The sequence below is a fragment of the Xenopus laevis genome, chromosome 8L (genome assembly GCF_017654675.1).
Source record: "Xenopus laevis strain J_2021 chromosome 8L, Xenopus_laevis_v10.1, whole genome shotgun sequence".
NCBI classification, from domain to species: Eukaryota; Metazoa; Chordata; class Amphibia; order Anura; family Pipidae; genus Xenopus; species Xenopus laevis.
The window spans coordinates 27,032,537-27,059,762 of NC_054385.1; the positions used below are offsets into that span (position 1 = coordinate 27,032,537).

The 27,226-nt window shown below is 44.8% G+C and overlaps 1 protein-coding gene across 1 annotated transcript; it reads right to left on the reverse strand.

The window, feature by feature from the left end:
* Positions 1 to 21,106: 21,106 nt before the first annotated feature.
* Positions 21,107 to 22,237, reverse strand: LOC121397279 (collagen alpha-2(I) chain-like). The gene has a single exon (XM_041573886.1). It carries the CDS (start codon positions 22,235 to 22,237, stop codon positions 21,107 to 21,109), a length of 1,131 nt encoding a protein of 376 aa, XP_041429820.1.
* Positions 22,238 to 27,226: the final 4,989 nt, after the last annotated feature.

Consider the following 27,226-nt stretch of genomic DNA (forward strand, 5'->3'; position numbering starts at 1 on the left):
AATTAAAATCTTGAAAATCCATGTTCCAATATATATACTGTATTTGGGTCTACATACACTATTTGTAGCCCTATTCTGTTAGAATAATGCATATATCTCATATGCCCTGCAATTCTGTAGAGCAGTGCTGTCCAACTTCTGTGGTACCGAGGGCCGAAATTTCTCTGACCTAAGTGGTGGAGGGCCGATAATTGAAGTCAGTGTTGACCACTCCCCCTTTAAACCACGCCCACTGTAAACCACACCCACATTACCACAAGAACTTTTAAGATCATATCCACAATAACGGTTGGTGCTCACTGCACTCACATGTGAAAAATGTTAGTCATATTATAACATACCCTTAAATCCATATGCCTCATCCACCCCCCCCCCAACACATGTTTAAACACCTTAGGGACCCCTAACAATAATTTGCAAATGCTAACTAACAAACCCCTACCAGGATTACATCCCACAGGTAGTGTAGGGCAAGCTGAGTATGACACACACAAGCAGCACTGGGCAAACAGAGTATGACACACACGCAGCACTGGGCAAGCAGAATATGGCACACACAAGCAGCACTGGGCAAGAAGAGTACAGGGACCAAACTAGGGGTAGGCAGAGTGTCACAGTCGGCACCCTACACCAGAACAGAAGCCAAGCACCCTGGTCTCGGCTCGACTTCACTAGTTAAGTGACCGCCTTTGGCCTCGGGAGGAGCCCTCAGCTTACTCAGATGCCACCTGGACTTAACGAGAGGTGCAAGGCTTAAGTTCTGGCAGGCAATAGGGCACGACTGTTTACAAGGATACTGGAAGATAGGAAGCCACCAGGAACCGGCAGGCCGGGCCAGCACAAGCAGGTAGAATAATCAGACAGGCCAAAATCAGGATAGAGATAGCGTAGAATGGTTAATGGACAGGCAGAGGTCAGGATTGGAGATGTCAGAATAGTCACAGACTGGCAGGATCAAGATTGGAGAGTTCGGAGTTAACAGACAGGCAAGGGTCAAACACAGTAGATAAATCAGGAATCTCAAGGAATAAGCACCCAGGAACAAGCTAATATGAACCTAATAATGGGCAACTTGCTGAAACCTAAATTCCCCTTAAATACATTTGAATTTGGCGCCATTGCGCGCTGACGTCACACGCCAGCGTCACTGCGCCTTTAAGAAACAAGCGTGCCTTAGGGGACGCACCCAGGAACGCACCCAGGAACAAGCTAATATGAACCTAATAATGGGCAACTTGCTGAAACCTAAATTCCCCTTAAATACATTTGAATTTGGCGCCATTGCGCGCTGACGTCACACGCCAGCGTCACTGCGCCTTTAAGAAACAAGCGTGCCTTAGGGGAAACCGGCACCAGGAAGAGAGAAGGAGCTGCGCAGCGGGCGTCCACGCCGAAGGAGCGGCAGTGGACCCCAGTGCCCACTAGACCACCAGGGTAAGTCCTGACATTACCCTCAAGCTTACCAGGAGACCTGGAATAGGACTGTCTCCTAAGGTGGTCTACCCTGGCATCAGACTTGACCAGACTTTTCACCAACACTGGAGTAGGACATGATTGTTGGTGGACCTGTATGGCTGGTTTTAACACAGAAACATGAAACAGGTTAGCAGCACTGGGCAAGATGAGTACAGGGACCGAACTAGGGGTAGGCAGAGTGTCACGGTCTGCACCCTACACCAGAACAGAAGCCAAGCACCCTGGTCTCGGCTCGACTTCACCAGTTAAGTGACCGCCTTTGGCCTCAAGGCGGACAGAGGTTGGGTTCACAATTTCCACAATAGGGTATGGACCTATAACTTTGGGCCCCTGCTTAAGAGCTGGAATTTTAAGCTTAATATTCCCTGTGGATAACCAAACCAAGTCCCCAACCTGAAATTTGGATACATCCCTATGGGACTTATCTACTGCTCTTACTTGAGCAGATGTAACTACCGATAGGGAACTACGTATCCCAGAACGAGACTTAGAGCTATGCTCAACAGAAGGGAGTTTCTCTAAGGAAGTAACTGCAACCATTAGAGTGGAAGCTAGACATGAATCTTGCCACTTGGAACCCCACTGAATAACCTCCCCAGTTACCCAATCAATGTGGGGGTTGTGTACCTGTAGCCATGGTAACCCCAGAATTAACGGGGATGAGGAACCATCGAGAATGTGAAAAGCTAATTTTTCATAATGCATATTGTTCACACACATGGATAATGCTTTGGATTTTTGCGTTACCAAACCTGACCCAAGTGGGCTTTTATCAATAGCAGAAATCCTCATAGGAGGTGTGAGGGGATTAAGGGGAATATTATACCTTTCTGCGAAGGCAGCATCTAAAAAATTTCCCTCAGCCACCGAATCCACTAAGGCCAAAACTGTAACTGAACCCCCAGGCCAGGATAAAACTACAGGTACTATGTTTTTTGAGGCGAATTGAGGAGAGGAAATCTCTCTACCCAGATGGAGCTTCCCTTCTCCACAAAGGTTTTCCAGGCCTCTTGGGACAATTTTTAAGGAAATGCCCCTTATCCCCACAATACATGCATAGACCCAGGGATCGCCTACGGGCCCTTTCCTCGGAAGACAGGCGTGTAGCCCCCAATTGCATGGGTTCCCCCTGAGGGTTAGGAAACGAGGGAGTTGGTGATTCGTCATTACATGTAGTAGGGAAATCTATATCCCCCCCAGCTCGTCTTTCCCTTTGCCTCCTATCAATTTGGATGGCTAACCTCATGAGGTCATCCAAAGTGGATGAAGGAGGGTAATTAACCAGGCTATTTTTGACAGAGCTAGAAAGACCCACCCGGAATTGACTACGAAGAGCTGTATCATTCCCCCCCCCGTCTCAACTGACCAGCGGCGGAATTCAGTACAATACTCCTCAATAACTCTTTTCCCTTGACGGAGTTTACGAATAGCGGAATCGGCAGAACTAGCACGATCCGGGTCATCGTATAACATGGCCATGGTAGCAAAAAATGCTTCTAGGGATAAACGGGCAGGGTCAGAGGGGGGTAATCTTAGTGCCCAAACTTGTGGGTCACCTTGTAGTAAGGTCATAACGAACCTTACTTCATCCTCACGAACATAACTTACATGCCTCTTGAAAAACAAAAAATTTACTCCTATCCCCACTAAACTTATCAGGAAAGGGGATTTTTGGGTCATGGGAAAAACCTCTATTACCCGGAGTAACTGACGAAACAGACCCCTCAGGAATCTCAGATTGCTGTGCATCCAACCTCTCGGAAAGAGACCGCAGACCTTGAATGATAAAATTCTGCTTCCCCTCTTGTTCATCAAGGCGCTGGAGGAGGGTTGAATACAACAGTTCAGTGGTTTGCGGAATAGCAGGAGCTTCTTCCATTTTCTTCAGTCTCATGGGCCCGTTATACTGTCACGGTCGGCACCCTACATCAGAACAGAAGCCAAGCGCCCTGGTCTCGGCTCGACTTCACCAGTTAAGTGACCGCCTTTGGCCTCGGGAGGAGCCCTCAGCTTACTCAGATGCCACCTGGACTTAACGAGAGGTGCAAGGCTTAAGTTCTGGCAGGCAATGGGGCACGACTGTTTACAAGGATACTGGAAGATATGAAGCCACCAGGAACCGGCAGGCCGGGCCAGCACAAGCAGGTAGAATAATCAGACAGGCCAAAATCAGGATAGAGATAGCGTAGAATGGTCAATGGACAGGCAGAGGTCAGGATTGGAGATGTCAGAATAGTCACAGACTGGCAGGATCAAGATTGGAGAGTTCAGAGTTAACAGACAGGCAAGGGTCAAACACAGTAGATAAATCAGGAATCTCAAGGAATAAGCACCCAGGAACAAGCTAATATGAACCTAATAACGGGCAACTTGCTGAAACCTAAATTCCCCTTAAATACATTTGAATTTGGCGCCATTGCGCGCTGACGTCACACGCGTGTCGCGCGCGCCTTAGGGGAAACCGGCACCAGGAAGAGAGAAGGAGCTGCGCAGCGGGCGTCCACGCTGAAGGAGCGGCGGTGGACCCCGGTGCCCACTAGACCACCAGGGTAAGTCCTGACACAGAGTAGGCACGTGCCTAGGGCACAAAGCTTGGAGGGGCGCCAGGCACCTGCTCCTTCGCCTACCCTATGTCCAGTCCCCTCTCTCCCTGACTGTGTGTGTTATATCCTTGTCTTTTTGCATCCTGCGCATGTGCACCCACCGGCGCCAACTCTTGCAGGCATTCCGCGCATGCAAGCCACCGTCAGCTTTGCATCAACCTTGCCTCTTCAAAACAAGATGCCTTTTTTACAGGTATAGGATCTGTTATCAGGAAACTCATTGTCACGGCCAGCACCCGATACCAGAACAAATGCCAAGCACCCTGGTCTCGGCTTGGCTTCACCAGTAGTGTGACCACCGTTGGGCTTCGGGAGGAGCCCTCAGCTTACTTGGGTGCCACCTGGACTTAACGAGGGGTGCAAGGCAAAATGTTCTGGCTGGCGAAGGGGCATGGCTGTTTAGCAGAGTCTTTAGGCCGAAGGTCACGGTACAAATGGTGCAAGCGAGAGAATCGTCAGACAGGCTGGGTCGAGGCAGGCAGATATCAAGAATCGTCAGGCAGGCAAGGGTCAAAACCGGGTAATCAAACAGAAGGGATCAGGCAGAAAGAGTAGTTGAAATGCAGGCAAAGGTCAGAGTTGGGATATCAGAATAGTAAGGAACAGGCAGGGATCAAAAACCAGGAATCACAGATAAAGTTTTACAAGAACAAACAGCACAAGGCTTCAGGAACCACTAGAATAACAATTCTATCACGGGCACTTTAAAAACAGCCAGACTGGGCTTTAAATATATTTGAATTTCGCGCCCTTGCACGCTGACGTCATACGTCAGCGCGCCTGCGCCTTTAAAAACCAGGAGGCGTGCCGCGCGCGCCCTAGAGAGGAGCCGGCGCCAGCGAAGACACGCTGGCGCGGCTAGAGGAAGAGCAGATAGCGCGGCGGACGACCCCGCCGCACAGGTAATCTTACACCCATTATCCAGCGAGCTCCGAATTACAGGAAAGCCGTCTCCCATAGTCTCCTTTTTATCCAAATAATCCAAATTTTTAAAAATGATTTAATTTTTCTCTGTAATAATTAAATAGTACCTTGTACTTGATCCAAATATATAATTTATCCTTATTGGAGACAAAACCGGCCTAGTGGGTTTATTTATAAAATAATTTTTTTAGCAGATTTAAGGTACGGTGATCCAAATTATGGAAAACCTCTGGTCCCGATCACTCTGAATAACAGGTCCCATACCTGTATTTACTTCCCAGCCATTCATGTATTGCCAACTAGTGCCATTATCACAAGCATACCCATTTTCCATTTAAGCTTTTTTTACATCTTTAATTTTTTTTAATATTGATACTAATACACCACACCAACCCTATTTTACTATGACAACAGTAGTTCTAGCTGCTTTCTTTTGTGTCTAGTTTATAATCTCCTACAATTCAGTCTCAATTCCGTCTCTAGCCATCCTCTCCAAACAGCTACATAATTGCCACTAAAATGACTATATAGAATAAATGGCTAATGAGCAACAGAAAACGCGTAGGCCTCATGTGGCTGTAGCACTACAAGTTATTAAATTCACTTACTATTCACTTACTAGCTTTCCCCTTAGTCTTAATCATATTCATCAGTCTAAAGTGGAGCAGTTTGAATTCTAAATATATCAGATAATCATATTTACTTCTTACTTCCTCATAGATGATAGACAAATTTATGTGAAATAAGCACTCCGTCATAAAACCATGCTCTGTAATAAAGGTACTGTCTATAATAAAACCACATGCTTCCTGCTATATGAAAAGCAATATCTTATCAGACTAAAATAACCCGATATGACATTTCATTGTATTTATTTTATGGCTTGGGGTGATTGTGACTAATTTGAGGTCTCTAACCTTACTAGTTATACAGTATGCATTTTCCTGAATAGAATATTTAAATACCATTACAGTGCGCGTTTCTTCCTGATTTATGTGCGCATGCGCGCTGGCATGTGACGTCAGCGCGCATTGGCGCGAAATTTAAAAGTATTAAAGGCACAGTTTGGATTTTTCACATTGCCCGTGATAGGATTTTGTTCCTGGTGCTTCTGAGCCTTGTGCTATATTCTGAACCTGTTTGATTCCTGTTTTTGACCCCTGCCTGGCTATTTGACTATTCTGACTTCTGGATTCTGACCCTTGCCTGATTACCGACTACCTCCTCTGATTAACCCTCTGATTGACTTCCTGGTTTGACCCTTGCCTGCCTGATAACGTTTTTTCTCTGCCTGCCTCGACCCAGCTTGATCTGACTACTCTTTTGCCTAAATGCCTTGTACTACGATCTTCTGTCCAAAGACTTTGCTTTACTGTTGTGCCCCTCTGCTTATCCAGAACCCTCATCTTGCACCTCTCGTTTAAGTCCAGGTGGCATCCAAGTAAGCCGAGGGCTCCTCCTGAGGCCCAAAGGCCGTCACACTACTGGTGAAGCACGAGCCGAGACCAGGGTGCCTGGTGTTTTGTTCTGGTGCTGGGTGCCGACCGTGACACTTGCATAGAAGGGATTTTCTTTTTAAATTCTAGTGCCACTTTGGAAATTGACGTAAAGAAGTACATACATTTTTCAAATATATGTCTGTTACTGATCTTCACTTGCTCAACACACAAGGGTGGATTTGTGGAGAGGTCTTTATTCGTGGAGAGTCCATAAATGCCTGGGAATAGGGTGTGGGTGGATTCCATAAAAGCAAATTTTAAACTTATTAAATTGTGGAGTAGAGCTCTTAGAGTTGTGGGAGTAGTGCCCTTAAAGATGTGGGGTAGTGCTCTTAGAACTGTGGGGTAGTGCCCTTAGAGGTTGGAGTTGAGCCCTTACAGTTGTGGTTTAGTGCCCTTACAGTTGTGGGGTAGTGATCTTAGAGGTGTGGGGTAGTGCCCTTACAACTGTGGGATAATGCCCTTAGAATTGTGGAATAGTGCTCTTAGAGCTGCGGGGTAGCACCCTTATAGTTATGGAGTTGTGCCCTTAGAGTTGTGGGATAGTGCTCTTAGAGCTGTGGGGTAGTGCCCCTAGAGCTCTGGGATAGTGCCTGTAGAATTGTTGAGTAGTGCCCTTAGAGCTGTGGGGTTATAGTTATGGAGTTGTGCCCTTACAGTTGTGGGATTGTGCTCTTAGAACTACGAGGTTGCCCCCATGAATGGATTTTCTGACATTTGCTGTTGCTTTGTAAACATGGAAGAAAAGTATGTGATGTAAGGGTCAACAACACCATAAAGTAAAGTTATACCTGTTTGTCCAGAGCCTTCAAATAAAATATTTATTGGCATATAAATAAGTATGTAGAAAGCTGTGAATGGCATTTCAGCCCCATTATCTGTTCTTAAATACTGAAACGAGTGTAATCGACATAACCGATCTGCTATATGCCATATAAATATGGGCTGGACTGTCCTGTTGGAACCTGAATGGCAGCCTCCGTGGCTGCAAAATATATTTATATAAACCAGATCATCTAAAGCAAACACAGTTTTTACCAATGCAGTGTAACAGCACACCATATTCCAATACATAACAAACCCTTGCATTTTTAGTTTTTACCAGCCTATAAAAATGTAAATGTGTCCCATATGGAGGTCTACTTATTAAAATTAGAATTTGCTCAATGTTTGTTGTTTTTCTGCTTTGAATAAACACAAAATTAAAAAAACCTTGTATGCTTATTTATTAAAAAAATCCTAATATAAAAAACATAGTTTAAGAAAGTCGTGCAAAAAACTCAAATACCTGAAATTTTCATTTTTCATTTTACTCAACATTTTAGTGAATTCACAAGACCAAAGAATTCATAAAAATACTCAGATTGAATAAATACAGGTATCGGAACGGTTATCCAGAATGATGGGGACCTGGGCTTTTCCAGATAACAGATCTTTCTGTAATTTAGATCTCCATATTTTAAGACTGCTAAAAATAATTTAAACGTTAAATCAACCCAATAGGCTTATTTTGCCTCCAATAAGGATTAATTATATCTTAGCTGGGATTAAGTACCAGGCATTGTTTAATTATTACAGAGAAAAAGGAAATAATTTTTTTAAATATTGTTATTATTTATTTGCTTAAAATGGAGTCTATGGGAGATGGCCTCCCCGTAATTAGGCGCTTTCTGGATAATGGGTATCCATATAATAGATCCCATGCCTGTAGTTTACATTTTGGCTAGAACAGTTCCCACTGACTTCTACAATGACCATTCAAGCTTTTAGGTGCCAAAGTTTTACCTTTCAGTTTTTCATGCTTTTCGCACAAAAAATTTGCATTTTTGAACATATAAATAGCAACACAGTAGCATAGTAACATAGTAAGTTTGGTTGAAAAAAGACACACGTCCATCAAGTTCAACCTTTTAACTTTTTTTTAACCTGCCTAACTGCTAATTGATCCAAAGGAAGCCAAATAACCCCATCTGAAGCCTCTCAAATTAGCCTTAGAGGGGGGAAAATTCCTTCCTGACTCCAAAATGGCAATCGGACTAGTCCCTGGATCAACTTGTACTATGAGCTATCTCCCATAACCCTGTATTCCCTCACTTGCTAAAAAGCCATCCAACCCCTTCTTAAAGCTATCTAATGTATCAGCATGCACAACTGGGAGAGAGGGAGAGATTTCAACATATTCACAGGTCTCTCTGGAAAAACCCCTTCTGAATATTTAGGTGGAACCTCTTTTCTTCTAATCGGAATGGGTGACTTCCTGTCAATAAAGCATTAAATAAAGCATTAGAGAGATTATTATATGATCCCCTTATATATTTATACATAGTTATCATATCCCCCCTTAAGCGCCTCTTCTCCAACTTGGCCAGTCTTTCCTCATAGCTAAGATTTTCCATACCTTTTACCAACTTAGTTGCCCTTCTCTGTAACCTCTCTAATACAATAATGTCCTGTTTGAGAATTGGAGACTAAAACTGTACGGCATATTCTAGATGGGACCTTACCAGTGCCTATACAGAGGAAGAATGCCCCCTTCCTGCCTGGCATTGCTTGCTACAGCCAAGTTTATCATCTACAAGGACTCCAAGGTCCTTTTCCATAATGGATTTGCCTAGTGCAGTCCCATTAAGGGTATAAGTGGCTTGGAAATTTTTACATCTCAGGTGCATGGCTTTACATTTATCAACATTGAATCTCATTTGCCACTTAGCTGCCCAGATTGCCAGTTTGTCAAGATCGTGTTGCAAGGATGCCACATTCTGGATGGAATTAATTGAGATAGATAGTTTTGTGTCATCTGCAAACACTGATACATTACTTACAATACCATCCCCTTGGTCATTAATGAACAAGTTAAATAAAATTGGACTCAATACTGAACCCTGAGGGACCCCACTAAGAACCTTAATCCAAGTAGAGAATGTACCATTAATAACCACCCTCTGTACCCAATCCTGTAGCCAGTTTCCTATCGCAAACAACTTCATTACCTCATCATAAAAAGCAATCAAATTTGTCTGACATGACCTATCCTTTATAAAGCCATGCTGATTGCTGCTCATAATGCCATTCACTAGGACAAAATTTTGAATGTGATCCCTTAACAAGTCTTCAAATAATTTACCCACCACAGATGTCAAATTTACTGGCCTATAATTGCCAGGCTGAGACTGTAATCCCTTTTTAAATATTGGAATGACATCAGCTTTTCTTCAATCCATAGGTACCATACCAGTTGAAAGCGAATCAAAAAACTGAACTAAGCTCTCTTAGAACCCAGGGGTGGCACCTTGTTTACATACATTTTTATTAAAGCTTTATGGATCATATCCTGAGCCAGCCACTGACTAGATTGAGCTGAGCCATCAGTGCAGCTATGAAGTAAGCCTGGGAACTCAGACTCCTCTATTGTATACACTGAAGAAAAGAACTGATTTAGCACATTTGCCTTTTCTATATCTGTTACTAGTACCATTACTTAAAGGAGCAACACTCTCAACCCACATCTTTTCACTATTAATATACTTAAAAATCTCTTTGGGGTTACTTTTATCCTCAGCTACAATGCACTCTTCATTTCCTTTCTTTGCCTTCCAACGTTTATTATAGTGTTTATATTTATTAAATGCAGCTTCTGTCCCAACAGACTTGTATGCCTTTCTCTTCTTTCCTATTAACTTCTTTACTTCTATATTAAGCCGCATAGGGTGATTCTTAGTGCTTCTACATTTACTCCTTAAGGGAATAAATTGAGAACAATAACAATTTAATATCATTTTAAATGACAACCATTTCTGTTCTGTGTTTTTAGCTGAAAACACAATGCCCCAATCAATGCTCTGAAGTAAAAGTAATGATTTTTATTGCAAAAAACTTGAAGCTCAGTAATATGTAAAATGCAAGCATTGATAAATTAGCCCCTAAGTGTTCTCTCTGACTCCAAAGCGCTTATAGATATATCTATTTTTATTCTTTTTTAGCCATCAGCATTCCAGTCGCTGGAAGTTGTGATTTACTTATTGCCAGGGAAAGCATTTGGGGAGATTTGTTGATTGCAGTAGTAGGAGATAGATCACGCCATGTGCCATCCCCCTAAACAAATTATGTGCTTAATTCTCCCATGCCCAGCTTCCAATACCCTCTTCCTTAAACCCTATTGATTTAAATATATCCCTGTTGCTGGGATGCTCAATAGCTAAAGAGATGATGTCCAAGAATTTTGTATATTTTTTCCCCTAGATTTGGACCCCACAGTTTCTGTACTGCCCACAGGAAAGATTTTTTTCCCCCTCTGAGGAAAATTGCAGAGGCTTCAAATTGGGTTTTTTTTGCTTTCCTCTGGATCAACTAGCAGTTAGGCAGGTTATATACAGACTTAAGATGGGTCTGTTTTTACAACCTAACTTACTATGTTACTATGTACCCCAGAAATTCTTGTTACTACTGAAACCTGTGTCTTTTGCAAGATTCCGATAATAGCAAAAGTGTAACATTCCGTATCTTTTAAGGTGTCAAAGGGCAAATATGCATTTAAGTTGAATGGGTTGTGTCTGTCTCTGTCAGTCTCATTCAGGGTATGTGACCATGTCACTTTGTGTGTTCCTACAGATGAATGCCTCTCTGCACCTTTTTTTCTAAATCTGTCTCAATGTACTGTATTTTTCAGTGCTTTTCTTCCCAGAGCTGACTGCAAGGAATTTGAATTGAAAAGTCCCTAAAATCAGTATTGGCCATGCCTGATGTGCTAACTTAAAGGGATGGTTACCTTTAAGGTAATTTTTATTATGTCATAGAATGGCCAATTATAAGTAACTGTTCAATTGGTTTTCATTATTTAATTACTTTAGTTTTATAGTAATTTGCCTTTTTCTTCTGACGCTTTCAAATGGGAGTCGCTGACTCCCTTCTAAAAAACAAATGCTCTGTAAGGCTACAAATATATTGTAATTGCTACTTTTTATTACTGATCCTTCTATTCAGGCCCTGTCCTATTCATATTCCAGTCTCTAATTCAAATCAATGCATGGTTGCTAGGGTAATTTGGACCATAGTTACCAGATTACTTAAGATGCAAATTGAAGAGCTGCTGAATATTAAGCTAAATAACTCAAAAACCTTCAGTCTCAGAATATCACTCTCTACATCAAAGGTTATCTCAAAGGTGAACAACCCATTTAAGGCAATAGTTTCTTTCATAAACTAGTCCTAATGTCACTCCCTCTATCAGCATTTACTGTGTCTGTCATAAAGGGGTTGCTCACGTTTAAATAAACTTTTGGCATGATGTAGACTTTGATATGCTGTGACAATTTGCAACTGAACTTCATTTTCTTCGTGTTTTTATGGTTTTTCGGTTATTCAGCTTTTGTGTTTATCAAGCTCTCCAGTTTGGTATTTCAGCAGCTATTTGGTTGCTAGCAACCAGACTGGGACACCAGAAGTGACAATTGCAATAAAAATGTAGCCTAATAGAGAAATAGTTTTTGACTGCTGAGGTCAGTGACCCCTGTTTGAAAGCTGGAAAAAAGCTCAATAAGAAGGCAAATAATTCAAAATCTAGGAAAGTGGGTAGATGGGGGATGCAGTGTGACATAACTGGGCGTTACATACACTATATTGACTATGGCCTGATATATTAGCAGAGACATTCTGCCCCTACCATAGGGACATCCCTGTAAGTGTTATTGGGCTATGGTACCTGGCCTTAGAGGGGAGCCAGTGGCATTCAGCACTCTGCACTGTAGGATGGGTGGACCTGATAGGGAACTGAAACCTGTCTTTGTTTGTGTGGGTGCAGGGCTGTGATTGGCTAACCCCCTCCCACTGTGCTTCTGGCAGGGACTGTTATGACACGACTTTAGGACATGCCCACCCCTCATTTCGAACAGTGGACCATAGCAGATCTATGAGAAGATCCAATAAAGTGATTTTTTAAAGATGATATTAATTTTAACCCAAAGTAAATCTAGCACCATATATTATTCATAATAATTGGATGAGATTTTAATGGTGCTATATGTCTTCTTTAATGTTAACTAAATATTTCTCCCCAGTAGCAGGGCTTGTTTCCAAAGGCCATTGCACCCAAGATGTGGCTGATGTTTTTTACTAAACTCCGGTCTGTTTTTATGGGGCAAAATGCAAGTTTTTTTTTTAACTCAAATTTTTTCGAGATTTACTAAAGTCGAATGCAGCAAAAAGCCTGAATCTGAAAATCTGCCATCTCAGACCTGCCAAGGTTCTGTATAAGTCAATGGCAGTTGGCAGAGGCGCCTATCCTATTTTGATGTTTTTGTGGTCTGCACTGGAATTAGCCCGAAAATCTGACGTCTGAAAAAAAACGAAAAAATTGTACGATTTGGGTTTTTGCTCAATTTTATCAAGTTTTCACCTGAACCGATTAAATCGAGGATTTTTAATAATAAATAAGGTTAAATCGTGGATTGTAGTGTGGTTGGACTTTTTCTTTTTAAAAATATTAAAAAATGAAAAATAAAAATAAAATAACCCTCTCATAGTTTAATCTATGCTGATCTGTGCAATCAATGCTGTACTACAACTACAGACAGTGAGAATGAGAAGGCGAGTTTGGCAGATGCCATCCCACAGCCATAGCCCCTTCCCAGATATCATTATCACAATGCTGCTATAGGCACTATCTCTCCATACTATTCCTGTCATCCCACAGCCCCTTACCAAAGGCTATTGTCCCACTGCTACTATAATCTCTCCCTACTATACCTGCTATACCACAGCCACAGTACTTTCCCAGAGACTATTATCCCTCTGCTACTATAGACACCATCTCTACCTACTATACCTGCTATCCCAAAGCCGCAGTCTCTTCCCAGAGACTATTATCCCACTGCTACTATAGGCACCATCTATCCCTACTATACCTGCTATTCCACAGCCACAATCCCTTCCCAGAGTATATTATTTCACTGCTACCATAGGCACCACATCTCCCTACTATACCTGCTATCCCACAGTCACAGTCCTTTCCCAGAGACTATTATCACTCTGCAACTATAGATACCATCTCTACCTACAATACCTGCTATCCCACAGTCACATTTCTTATCAGAGACTAATATCCCACTGCTACTATAGGCACCATCTCTCCCTACTATACCTGCTATACCACAGCCACGAAATATACCTGCTATCCCACAGCCCTTACCAATATGGGACTAATATCCCCACTGCTACTATAGACACTATCTTTCACTACTGTACCTCCACAGAACTACACAGTGAAGAAATTAGCATGTGGTATGCTACTGAAGTTTCAAACTTTGTGCAGGCCCAAGGCCAATAAAGATAGTATTGTGAAGTGTTCTTACAGATATTATATAGTCTGAAGAGCCTCAGCTGCATTCACATTACATGTTGTTACAAAAGTTTAACACCCCTACATGTTGTTACAAAAGTTTAACACCCCTATTATTCCTCCCTATACTGGAATCTCCCTCATGCTTTAATGTGACCGACATGCCAAGAAAGTTTTGGATCAATAGTTACATATGAATTATATTAATATAAGAACCGTGTGCCTGATTTTTATTCCAGAAAAACACATTCACTCCTTAAAAGGGAAGTTCATCCTTAAATTAATGTTTGCAAAACTGCATTTTTCTAAAGGTTTGTGGGCAACTGAGTGACAGCAAAATGACTTGAACTGCCATTAACTGGCATGGTTATATACACTGTATGAGGCTAAAGAGGACTGAATGATTAGCTCAGTGTGACGTTTAACATGGAAGTGACCACGTTCATGAAATCACACACTTATTGGCACTGATGAAATATTGAGTTAGGAATAGTGAGCTGCAGTGTTGCAGATAACCACAGTGTGTCACTGTTGGGCCTGATGTGACAAAGGATATACGATTATAATTTTTGTAATAGGTATTAAGATTTTCACTTAAGTACTACAGATATATCATAAATTTATACAGTGCTGCTATTTGTACAGCTGAACAGTAAGCTCAAAGGCCTTCATGAATCACTTGCAATACAAACTAATATCTTGGAATCTTTCACTTCTTCGTTAGCTGCGTTGTGTCCTTAAATATAGATAAATGAGGGAGGAAGGCCAGATCAAGTCTGGATTGAGGGATAGAGGGCAACGAGTGAGGTCAGGATCGAGGGAGGGAGGGCAGGATTGGGTCTGGGTCGGCAGGGCCCACCGGGTTTTTTTCCGATATCCCATTGGCCCAGTCTCACTCTGTGTCTAGTAACCCATTATGATCAATCAGCAGAGCATTTACTGGTCCATTCTTTAAAAACAAACATCTGATTGGTTCTATGTGTTGCTAGACCTGGACAAACTTTTCTTATTGCCCTGAATTTTTTTTTTTTAAATTCTAGAGTAGATCCATAACTGGGCAAAATGATGCCCTTTTAAAGAAATCAGTTATCCATTTAACAAGAGGTACTGGCAATCATCAAAAGCTTCTGATCAAAAGTGGCATAACAAGAAATATGCCTGTATGTGCTCAATGTTTCTCCTGGTGATGGAGCCTTGCGATAATTATGGTTCATTCCAAGAACTATAATAATAATATTGTTGATAATTTCTGGTAATGGTTTCTCTGACTATATGAGTCCCATTATTATACTGGTAAGAGATCTGTTATGCAGAAACCCTTTATCCAGAAATCTCAGAATTAAGAAATTTACCTTGTACTTAATCCCAACTAAGATATAATTAGAAGCAAAACCAGCCTATTGGGTTTATTTAATATTTACATTATTTTCTAATATACATAAGTTATGAAGAACCAAATGACAGAAAGATCCATTATCCAGAAAACCCCAGGTCCCGAGCATTCTGAATAATAGGTCCCATACCTGTAAAATTTAGACTTTTATAGTTGAAAATGTATTTGTTATTCTAGAAGGGCTGTTGTTGCTTGCTATGACTATATAACTATGTAGATATGAAAATGATTTTGTTGTGACTGTTGCTGTAATTTGATGGGAATACAAGAGTGGGCGATACCAAGGAACCCTAGTACAGAATCTAACTGGGCCTCAAAACTTGTTTTCTCTTTAAGAATGCAGTTCTATAGACACAGACAGACAAACAAACAAAACTTTCTGTCACACTTTGATAACTTTTACACAAAAACCCTCTTTTCATGCGGGACATTAATAAAGTGAGAACTGAATCCAAAGTAAAGGGTGTGGGACTGGTGATACATTGTTCTGAAATTATATCACTAGTTATATAGACTTATACAGATTTAAAAAAATGCTTGTGTTCAGGGACTGACTGCCCTCTGCACCTAGTGCCACATTGCCATACAATGTAGGTAGAAAGTACAGCCTGCGCCCACCAGCAGGGGCGCTTCGCCAATGAGGCGAGCTGAGCCGCTCGCCTCAGGCAGCAGCGCCAGACAGGATTCCAGGGGCGGCAAAAAGCCGCTCCTGCACCTTTAAGAGCCGAATTTCCGGTTTTTAAACCGTAAATTCGGCTGCGCTATTGCGAGAGAGTGCAATTGCGCTCTCCGCAATCGTGTTCCTGCCTCCCCTCGCCGACAGGTAAGTCGGTGCGGGAGGCGGCTCCTTCCCCAGAAACGGCGCTGCCCACCAGCACCCTCTAACTTGCACATCTGCATAGCAAACTAGTTAGGACAGAATTAGGCTCATATTGACTCATATTGACTTTAATGCATTTTGACAAAATAGTCCAAAATTGACGCTCAAGTCAAAAATTGTTGCACTTCAAAATTATTTTGACACCAATGCGTTTTGCAAATTTTTACCCATCACTAGTGCAAACACCCCAATCTTGTAGGCATAATGAATATGGTATGAATATGATGCTGGTAGGGTTTTTGCAGAAATTTTTAAGCACATTATTTCCATATTTAAAAGAATATAATGCAGTGGCACATTCTTATTTTTAACACAATATGTCTCTTTAAAAAAGAGGGGGGCATTGTGGATATAGAGTCATATGTCAAAATATTGTTTTGGGAGCTCCATGTGATGCTTTTTCTTCATTTTCTTGCCCCAAGACCCTTCCATGCTCTAAATTAAATGAAATGTCTAGTTTTTTACACTGTTCTGTGTTTGATTTTCTTTCATTTCCTTGACGGGTGCAGCGTCGATTCCCCACCTATCCCTCTACCTCCCCTCACACACCACAAATCTCCTACCCCAAATAAGACATACATACCGCTGGTTTGGAAAGAGATGGCCGCAGTTGTTTATTTAACCAATAATACAATTATAATCATGTATAACATTTTTAACCTTTTAACAACCGTTTGTATAACAAACTTTTAACCTTTAACATATTATTCCCCCACCCGAGGAGTAGGGATGTCGCGGACTGTTCGCCCGCGAACTAATTCGCGCGAACATCGACTGTTCGCGTCCGCCGAATGTTCGCGAACGTCGCGCGACGTTCGCCAATTTGTGTTCGCCTTAGCTGGCGCTTATTTTTGACCTCTCACCCCAGACCAGCAGATACATGGCAGCCAATCAGGAAGCTCTCCCTCCTGGACCACCCCCACACCCCCTGGACCACTCCCCTTCCATATATAAACTGAAGCCCTGCAGCGTTTTTTCATTCTGCCTGTGTGTGCTTGGAAGAGCTAGTGTAGGGAGAGAGCTGGTTAGTGATTTGAGGGACAGTTGATAGTAAGTTTGCTGGCTAGTAATCTACTTGATACTGCTCTGTATTGTAGGGACAGAACTCTGCAGGGATTTGAGGGACAGTGAGTTTAGGTTAGTTAGCTTTGCTGGCTAGTAATCTACCTTCTACTGCAGTGCTCTGTATGTAGCTGCTGTGGGCACTGATCTCTTCTGATCTCATCTGCTGACTGCTGCCTGTAACCCAATAGTCCTTGTAAGGACTGCTTTTATTTTCTTTTTTGTTTTTTACTTTGCTACTATAAGAGCCCAGTGCTATTAGTCTAGCTGTGTTGGGGAGTGGGACTGGTGTGCTGCTCCTCCTAGTAGTTCACTACTACCAGCACCAACCAGAGTCAAAATTGTTACAAAGTATCTTATTTGCACCTGTTAGCTGTTCTGAGCTCTCTGCCAAAAGCTAATTAAGTTAGAAACTGTTTTTTTTTCTGGCTGTTCAGTTCAGAGAAAAGAGGGACTGGTGTGCTGCTCCTCCTAGTAGTTCACCACTACCAGCACCAACCAGAGTCAAAATTGTTACAAAGTATCTTATTTGCACCTGTTAGCTGTTCTGAGCTCTCTGCCAAAAGCTAATTAAGTTAGAAACTGTTTTTTTTCTGGCTGTTCAGTGCAGAGAAAAGAGGGACTTTCCAGTACAAAAGAGGGACAGGGGGTTGAGTGGTCAAAAGAGGGACAGTTGGGAGGTATGCAAGTGCCACCTAGCTGTGTGAGCTTTTTCACATTCTGTCTAAATAACAATAATAATTCCGTGTCCGTAAACATCACCTGAGTGATGTTTTTACAGCAGCAATAATATATTCCGTATCCACTACTGTATACGTTGCCCTTGCAGGCATTGTTTGCCCAGTCTTTAACCAAGTGCCACCTAGCTGTGTGAGCTTTTTCACATTCCGTGTCCAGAAACATCACCTGAGTGACGTAGTGTGATTTCTGCCCTTTACAGCACAAAACGCAGCGCTGTGTCAACAATGGATTTTTCAGATACATTTTTGCCCTTGATCCCCCTCTGGCATGCCACTGTCCAGGTCGTTGCACCCTTTAAACAACTTTAAAATCATTTTTCTGGCCAGAAATGTCTTTTCTAGCTTTTAAAATTCGCCTTCCCATTGAAGTCTATGGGGTTCGCGACGTTCGCGAACCGTTCGCATTTTTGGACGCACGTTCGCGAATATGTTCGCGAACTTTTTTTCCGCCGTTCGCTACATCCCTACCGAGGAGGAGGGAATGGGGGTGGGGTATCTGTACCCAAACAGCCAAGATAGGTTCCTGTTCCTTTCTCCCAACCCTAAACCGGGCTGCATACCACACTATGAGGACCCAGGCCTACCAGGCTATTTCCACTGACTATGACAGACCCCCCTTTTAACTTCCCCTGGGGGTCCTTGCAAAGCTACCCCCCGCCACTGGCGTGGCCGCTTGAAACCTTAAGCGTGGCACGACTCCCCCACCCAAGTAACCCAGAGCACGTTCAATGCCCTCCATGAGTGCCAAAGTAAAAAATGACATCCCCAAAACTGACAAATGTACCCCATCCTCTCTATAATACGCTGGCATTTTATCTTCCAGGTCCAAGAAATAACTCATTAGTATTGGTCAAGTCAACTGTTATCTTTTCACAGTTGCTCCATTAATTACGAATTTGGTTGTGAGTGCAACCAATATAAAGTGCCCACACAAGACCGCTACCTCCCGCACCTCCCTTCCGTTTCGTTTTGTTAGTCCCCAGAAATTCTACCTGGCTACGTAGGGAGCGGATAGGAGCTGGTCTCCCACCGTCCACCTATGCACACCCGACGCGTTTCACCGGTAACACCGGCTTCTTCAGGGGCATAAGTAAGTTATGCCCCTGAAGAAGCCGGTGTTACCGGTGAAACGCGTCGGGTGAAAAGATAACAGTTGACTTGACCAATACTAATGAGTTATTTCTTGGATACCTTTTCACTTTGTATGCACGCTCCAGTGGGAGCGAAGTCAAACTAAAGTGCACTACCCTCACTTATCACCAATCCACCTATGTGGTTTTAATGAGTTTATATGTTTTTTAAGGGCACAGCCCTGTATCTCTGCAGCATTCATACTTCGGCCTCAGAGATTTATTTATTTGTGTGTTTGTCTGTATTCGGCGAGTGCGGTTTTTAATGAAAACAATTAAATGTTAAGTTTTAAGGACTAATTTATTACAGCACCTGAACTAGTTACCTGGTGAACTACTGAGTGAATCTGGGAGTCACCCAGTATTCTACCTCATGAATTCGCAATTGTTATTTTTGTTTGATACATGGTTTTGTAACTTGCGGGTGCATTAACAAACTCTCTTTTCTCTTCACTACTACCCTATATATTAGCTACTTACAGGAATTGCCAAACTTACAGTGGCTGTCGTTAAACAGCCAACAGTATCCCGGCTTAGTCGGGGCCGAAGAGGTGGCCTGCTGCCCCCCCCGGCCCCCCTCTGAAAGGGGGATGTCTTCTGCGCCATCATGAGCTTGAGCCAGAGGGTAATATCCATCTGGTCCCATCTCATGGTAGGATTAGCCGCCAACCGCTGCCGGAATTGTTCATCGTAACGCCACCACGCCAGACCACCGTAAACCTTAAATGCTTCCCACACTCCGTCAACATAACAGAACAATGAAGAGCATTTTTCCGGATGTTTTTCCCCTATGATACTGGCAAGGATACAAAATGCCCTCAACCAGTTACCAAATGTCTGGGGCAATTTAGAATACCTCTTCTTTTTCTCCTCCTCCTCTTTCTTTTTATCCTTCTTGTCCTCATCCTTCAACTCGATTGTCTCGTCCAAGGGGAGAAGGGAAAACAGTTCCACAAACTCACCCTTCCAAATTTTTTCCTTCACTTCCCGTTTAACGTGCACCCCGAGGGGGCCGGCGAACGCCACATACGCATTCTGCCTGGCCGTTTCTGCAACGCCAAGCAAAACCTCTCTCTCCGAATCTCCTTTGTCAGCCACCCCGGTGTCCCCAGGGGCCGAGTCCGTTCCCGCGCACCCCCCCAGCGCAACGCCCACCGCCGCCGGCAGCCCGCGTCCCTCAGAGACCGCCACATTCGCCCCCGAGCCCCAAACCCGGGAAGGCCCAGCTACTGCCCCGGGTCCCTGGCTCTCCCAATCCGCTATCAGGTGTTTCAACCCATGCAGAAGTGTAGTGGTGTCCCCCCCCTGCCCCGCCCCCTGCGTTACGCCCCGAAGCTCACCTCCAGGCCCCTTAGCCGTCGAAACCTCTGGGACCGTAACCAGACTTGCCAGCCGATCAGCTGTTCCTCGACCCAGACCCCGCGAGGCCGTCCGTCCGTCTACCATCTGTACTCCACTGGGCGACCGCCGCCCGCTGACCCGTCCACCAACATCGGCCGGGCGACTCCCGAGCTCCCTCCCGGACCCACCAATCGACTGACTCCTCGATGAACCCTTGCTCCTGCCCGATGAGTGGCCGACTCCAGTCCTTTCGCGGCTAGAGGAGGCATGGCACCCATGGGACCTCCGACTCCGACCTGGAGGGGTGCCTCTAGCCGGCCGTCTGCGCCGGGCCTCTCCGAAACGATCCCGATCCCCACTGGAATCGCTGGAACCGTGCCTGCAAAACATGGAAGAGCGAGAGCGTTCCCTCCTCCGCCCGCCACCCCGCTCCCTAGGGGGGGTGCTAGCCCCGGTGACGTTGCCCCTGCCTGCCCTGGCCCCTCGGCGGGCCGTGGTGCTCCTACGCGACCTCTCCCGGGAGTGGGACCCGCTCCGAGAACGAGACGACCGCCCCCTCTCCGACCTCCTGCTCCTGGATCTGCTGCGCTGCCCTCTATGCCCGTCCCGTTCGACCCCCCTGCCGCGCCACTCACCCCCCACCCGAGCGGTGGGGCCTGAAACCGGCCTAAGATGTGTGGTCCGCGCCCGAACCATGCAAGTGGAACCAGGCCCCGCCTCCTGAGCTACGTCAAGTCCCCGGCCACGCAACGGAGACCCGGACCGTACGCCGCCGCGACTACTCCGACCAGTACAACCCTGGGCACCCCGCTGGGTTGCCCGTGCCGCCGGCTGCTTCCCCTTGCCCCCCGTCCCAGGGCTCCCGCCACGACTGTACCCGGGGGGAGGGGCGGATCCCGCACTCTCCTTACCCCCCCGTGGCCCGGTGCCGGTCCGTCGCCGCCCCCTGGCCCCGCCGGACTGCGGGACCGGTGAAGGCGCAGTAGCTGGGTCCCCCCGACGTCCTGGTGGGCTGCCCCCCCCGAGACCCCCACGCGAACCGCTGGCCCCAGGCCGAAAGCCACGGCCCTTACCTCGCCGTTGTGTAACCAGGGGGGGGAGGGTGGGGTCCACATCCCCCCGTGGACTGCTGCTCCAAGGCCCCCCCTGAGACCCGCCGGTCCCAGGCGAGTAGGGCCTGCTATCGCCACTATATGCACCCTGGGGGGCGGGGCCTCCGGCGCCCCGAACCCCCCGTGGACTAGAACTCCTGGGCCCGACCCGTGGCGGGCCGGCGCGGCCTGTCCGTTCCCGCCCGCTGCATCCCGTGCCGGTGGAGGAGGGGAGGGGCTGCTGGCCCCCCTCACTCCCCTTATACGCAGGCTCCGATGCCCCCGCTGCAAGGCCTCCACCTGAGGCGAGACATGCCCGCCGACCACCCCTGCGGCCCCAGGGAACCCGGGGGGAGGGGCGGACTCCACAAGGCCCCCTCCCGCCCGATCTGCGCTGACCGCGTGACCCCCAACCGCTCCTGGGCCCCCCGGCGTAGCCAGCCCGTCTCCGCTTACCTGGCCGTCCGAATCGGACTCGCCCTCCACCTCTGCGACCTGGACCGACCTCTGCTGCCGCCCTCTGCCGCCTGGACCCGAAGCGCCACTCCCTTCCAGCTCACCGTGACGACCGACCCCGACTGAAGACCTCCGCGGCGATCCTGGGCTGAGCCTCTGCGGTGGACGAGTCCTCCTCAATGATCGCTTCCTCTCCGTCTGTCCAGCGACGCCGTGAAGAAGATCCCGGAGCTGTTCCTGGAGCCACTCGGATCCCCGCTGCTGCGCTGCATCCCGGAACTCCGACACCACGCGGTCCAGACTCGACATCCCGATGCTGCGTCCTTCTTCCTCCACGTCCCGGCGCCGAATGGTAAGTATTACCGCTGTTCCTTTCTTCTTCTCATTCGCCCGGGACTCCCAGCCAATCAGCACCTGCAACAAAGAAAAGGGGGAGGGGCGGGGATAGCTGTCTCCTAAGGCCCCGTCAAGACCCTGTTGCCCCTATTCAGGCCATGGGGTCCCCTTAGTAATAAAGTTATCAGTCCTGACAATGCTCTGGAGGTTTTATGTAAATCTGGTTACAACTGGAAAAAAATATGACAGCAATGTCATACTATTTAACTAGGTAACTGTGTAACTAAAAAATCTGTTGCGCAATTTGTCGCACGTCAAAAAAAAAATGTTGCCCACAGACTTCAATGCATTTCTGGTGAATTTTTGCCATTTCACAATGTATGGGGAAGCAAACGGGGTCAGATTCACCCATCACTAGTTGTATTTATAAATATCAACTAGAGAACATAGAAATTTGTATTTGCCTTTATATTCTGTAGCATTTCTTCTCTTTTGTGCAGTGACGTAACTAGAGGGGGGCGGGCCCTGGCGCGGGACGCCGGAGCCGGGCCCCCCGCCCCCCCTCCGTACACCCGGAACCGCCGGGAATCGTGGCACGTGAGCTGCCGGGGGGGCCCTGAGGGGGTGCGGGCCCTGGCCCAATCGCACCCCCTGCTCCCCCGGTAGTTACGCCACTGCTTTTGTGTATGTGGCCCTCTTGTAATAGCTAGGGATATTATTCAATTTTAATTTAATTTGTTCATTTAGGAGGGCAAGCAGGCCCGGATCTGTGGGAACTAGGGCCGCAAAGCCTCGGATGTCAGGCGATAGGACCACGTGGCCTCGGGGCGCCGTGGACGCAAATCCAGCCCTTAGGGCAAGTGAAATGTCCAAAGCACAATTTCAGACACAAGTTTTTATTTACTCCTTGTATTTTTCCCATAATTCCAGTGTAACTGAAGCCGCGAGGTGGATAGCTGGAGGAATCACATCCAATGCATCTAAACATGCACAACTGCGCTTGTGCCGTGATGCAAATTGGATGCATAGTTGAGACTAAGGGGCAGATTTATTATGGTTTGAGTTGTGTTTTCCATGAAAAATTACAATTTTCAAGCTTATTTTGGAGTCAAAAATCGATTTGGAGGTTTGAAAAAATTGCTGGAAATAGCTTGAATCCGAAAATACACCATCTAAACCCTGTCGAGGTCATATAGGAGTCAATGTTAACAGCCTTCATGATGTTCGAGTTTATTTTGGAGAGTTTTGCCTGAAAACTCAATCTATTCAAGGTTTTGTTTTTGTTTTTTGCCAAAAAACTCAATTAATTTGCGTTTTCAGGTTGTTAACCCAAAACTTGCTGAATCAAGTTTTTTTCATTCTGTTTTTTTTTTCAAATTAGAAACCTTTCAAGTTGTGAGTTCGTTTGAGATATAAAAATTTCAACCTTGATAAATAACAAACAGAAGAGCTGCTGAATAAAAAGCTAAATAAATACAAAAAATACAACCCCTTTGCAACCCCTGCATCACAGTCCATTTAAGTTTATTTATGACATTGCACAAAATAAAATTGCACCAGTGCAGTTACCCATAGCAACCTGACCATTGCTGTAATTTTCTAACTAGTAGTAGACTGGTCAAACCGATTGCTTGGGTGTTTATTTATTTTGTCAATTTATTTTGTCTCTAACACTTATTGCACATTTTATGATCTATGCACTAAACTATTCTTTTAAAGGAGAAGGAAAGCTACTGAAGCAGTTTATTGCCAATAGATTAGCCACAATAGTGCAAACTATAACCCTATATTTATTCTACAGAATGCTTTACCATACCTGAGTAAAAAGTTCTAGAAGTGTTCTCTGTTTGTTAAGGATAGCAGCTGCCATATTGGCTTTGTGTCACATCACTTCCTGTCTGAGTCTCTCCCTGCTCGCTCATAGCTCTGGGCTCAGATTACAGCAGGGAGGAGGGAGGGGGAGAGGAGCAAACTGAGCATGCTCAAGGCAGTGCCCTGGAGGTTTAAGCTGAAAACAGGAAGTCTGATACAGCAGCCCATGAGTACACAATAGAAGGAAAGAAATGCTGTGTTTCTTTTGACAGAGGACTCAGAGAAGCATTGCATTGAGGGTTTACTGGTGTATTTATATAGACCTATCCAATAAAGCTTACTTAATTTTAGCCTTTCCTTCTCCTTTAAATCAACGTTGTATGTCTACTAAATCACAATGCACAGTGTGAATTTCAGAAAAGGACTACTCAGCCTTTCTCTCTTTTCTCTTTTTTTTTTTTGTTTAAGCTCCTCACCTGCCGTGTCATTATTGCTTTTAAAGCCATGTGATATTTAGAAAAGGCTGACACTGGAATGCTGAGAACAGAGCAATGTGTTTTACCTTGATATTGAAGGAATGTGCACGCATTTCCTTCCCATATAACAATCTAATTATGGAATCCTGCCATCAGCAGTGACAAACTTCAAAGAATTGCAAAAAGGATTAGAAGTTAACCGTTCCTTAAACCCCTAATGGTCATTTACTAAAGGCGGGCAACCTGCAAACATCAATTCACTGTGTTTATCTTCTGTGCAAAAAAGCTTTCCAGAACACCAGTGTCATTGTGCCCAAATAGGGCTTCCACTGAAAGCAAATGTATTTTTTTTCCATAAAAGGAAAATTAAACCTGCTTTTTTTTTTAAATATAGTGGTAGTCTATTGTTAAAGGGAAACTCAACCCACTAAATAATTTATTGCCTTATAAAATAAAACATTGTTCTAAGCAGCTTTGCAATATACATTTTCATACCAGATGTGGTGTTTATACAAAGGCCCTGTAGGTGTCACTGTGCACAAGAGTTATACTGTGTACATGGTACTTTTTATACTGCTTAAAAGTATTATAGTTGACGCTACTGTTGAAGTGAAATGGCTGCATGAACCTGCTAATAAAGCACTGTTATACTCTAATCATCCTCGGTAGGGATGTAGCGAACGGCGGAAAAAATGTTCGCGAACATATTCGCGAACTTGCGACAAAACATGCGAATAGTTCGCGAACGTCGCGAACCCCATAGACTTCAATGGGAAGGCGAATTTTAAAAGCTAGAAAAGACATTTCTGGCCAGAAAAATGATTTTAAAGTTGTTTAAAGGGTGCAACGACCTGGACAGTGGCATGCCAGAGGGGGATCAAGGGCAAAAATGTATCTGAAAAATCCATTGTTGACACAGCGCTGCGTTTTGTGCTGTAAAGGGCAGAAATCACACTACGTCACTCAGGTGATGTTTCTGGACACGGAATGTGAAAAAGCTCACACAGCTAGGTGGCACTTGGTTAAAGACTGGGCAAATAATGCCTGCAAGGTCAACGTATACACTACAGCCGTTGGATACGGAATATATTATTGCTGCTTGAAAAACGTCACTCGGGAGGTGTTTCTGGAGACGGTATTATTATTGATATTTAGACAGCTAGGTGGCAGTTGTTTGAAGAACAGATGCAGATGAGAGATCAGCAGCAGGACAGCTGCCCACAGCAGCTACATACAGAGCACTGCAGTAGAAGGTAGATTACTAGCCAGCAAAGCTACCTAACCTAAAATGTCCCTCAAATCCCTGCAGAGTTCTGTCCCTACAATACAGAGCAGTATCAAGTAGATTACTAGCCAGCAAAGTTACTATCAACTGTCCCTCAAATCACTAACAGCTCTCTCCCTACACTAGCTCTTCCAAGCACACACAGGCAGAATGAAAAAACGCTGCAGGGCTTCAGTTTATATATGGAAGGGGAGTGGTCCAGGGGGTGTGGGGGTGGTCCAGGAGGGAGAGCTTCCTGATTGGCTGCCATGTATCTGCTGGTCTGGGGTGAGAGGGCAAAAATAAGCGCCAGCTAAGGCGAACCCAAATTGGCGAACGTCGCGCGACGTTCGCGAACATTCGCCGAACGCGAATAGTCGATGTTCGCGCGAATTAGTTCGCGGGCGAACAGTCCGCGACATCCCTAATCCTCGGCCACCAAAACATAACATATTGGCAACGAGAAGTCTCTTCTACCTCTGCAGCAGCTTGCAGCTTTTCTCCCAAACCCTGGTTAGCCTAACATACCATTTACTGCTTGGATCCATATGTTTAAAAATTACATTATTGCTGCTGACCAAGGGGAGATTTCTGCTGCTAGAAAGCGTGCTTTACTATTCACTGCCTAGGAGCAGTGGGACAGTGTATATTCTATACATTACCATTAGCTGATGATACTTATGAAACTACTCTTACTGCTATAAAGAACTTTTTCGTGCCAAGAGTAAATGTGGTGGCTGAAAGATATAAATTCCGCCAACGTGAACAACGTAATGACGAATCCACAGAACAATTTGTAGCAGCTTTGAGAGAGCTGGTTTTTACCTGTGACTTTGGGAATCTAACAGATGAAATGCTAAGAGACCAAATAGTGGAAAAAACAAACTCACCTCGCATTAGAGAGAGACTGCTCCTAGAGCAGGATTTATTACAGTTGCTAGCCAAATTGAAACAACAGTGGAAGATGCTAAAACTCTCAGTCAGGGAACTGCTGGGAATGTACAGACTGTGAATCCAGCAATGCGGTCTAATAATGCACAGTCACAGGCAAAATACAGTGCTAAGGAACACCCTGCAAAAACCGTGCAGCAAATAGTTACATAGTTACATAGTAAAATTGGGTTGAAAAAAGACAAAGACCATCAAGTTCAACCCCTCCAAATGAAAACCCAGCATCCATACACACACCCCTCTCTACTTTTAATTAAATTCTATATACCCATACCTATACTAACTATAGAGCTTAGTATCACAATAGCCTTTGATATTATGTCTGTCCAAAAAAACATCCAAGCCATTCTTAAAGGCATTAACTGAATCAGCCATCACAACATCACCCGGCAGTGCATTCCACAACCTCACTGTCCTGACTGTGAAGAACCCCCTACGTTGCTTCAAATGAAAGTTCTT

What these genes read in the sequence shown, in the direction of transcription:
- LOC121397279 (XM_041573886.1), bottom strand. Translation starts at nt 22,237, where the DNA reads ATGTCGAGTCTGGACCGCGTGGTGTCGGAGTTCCGGGATGCAGCGCAG.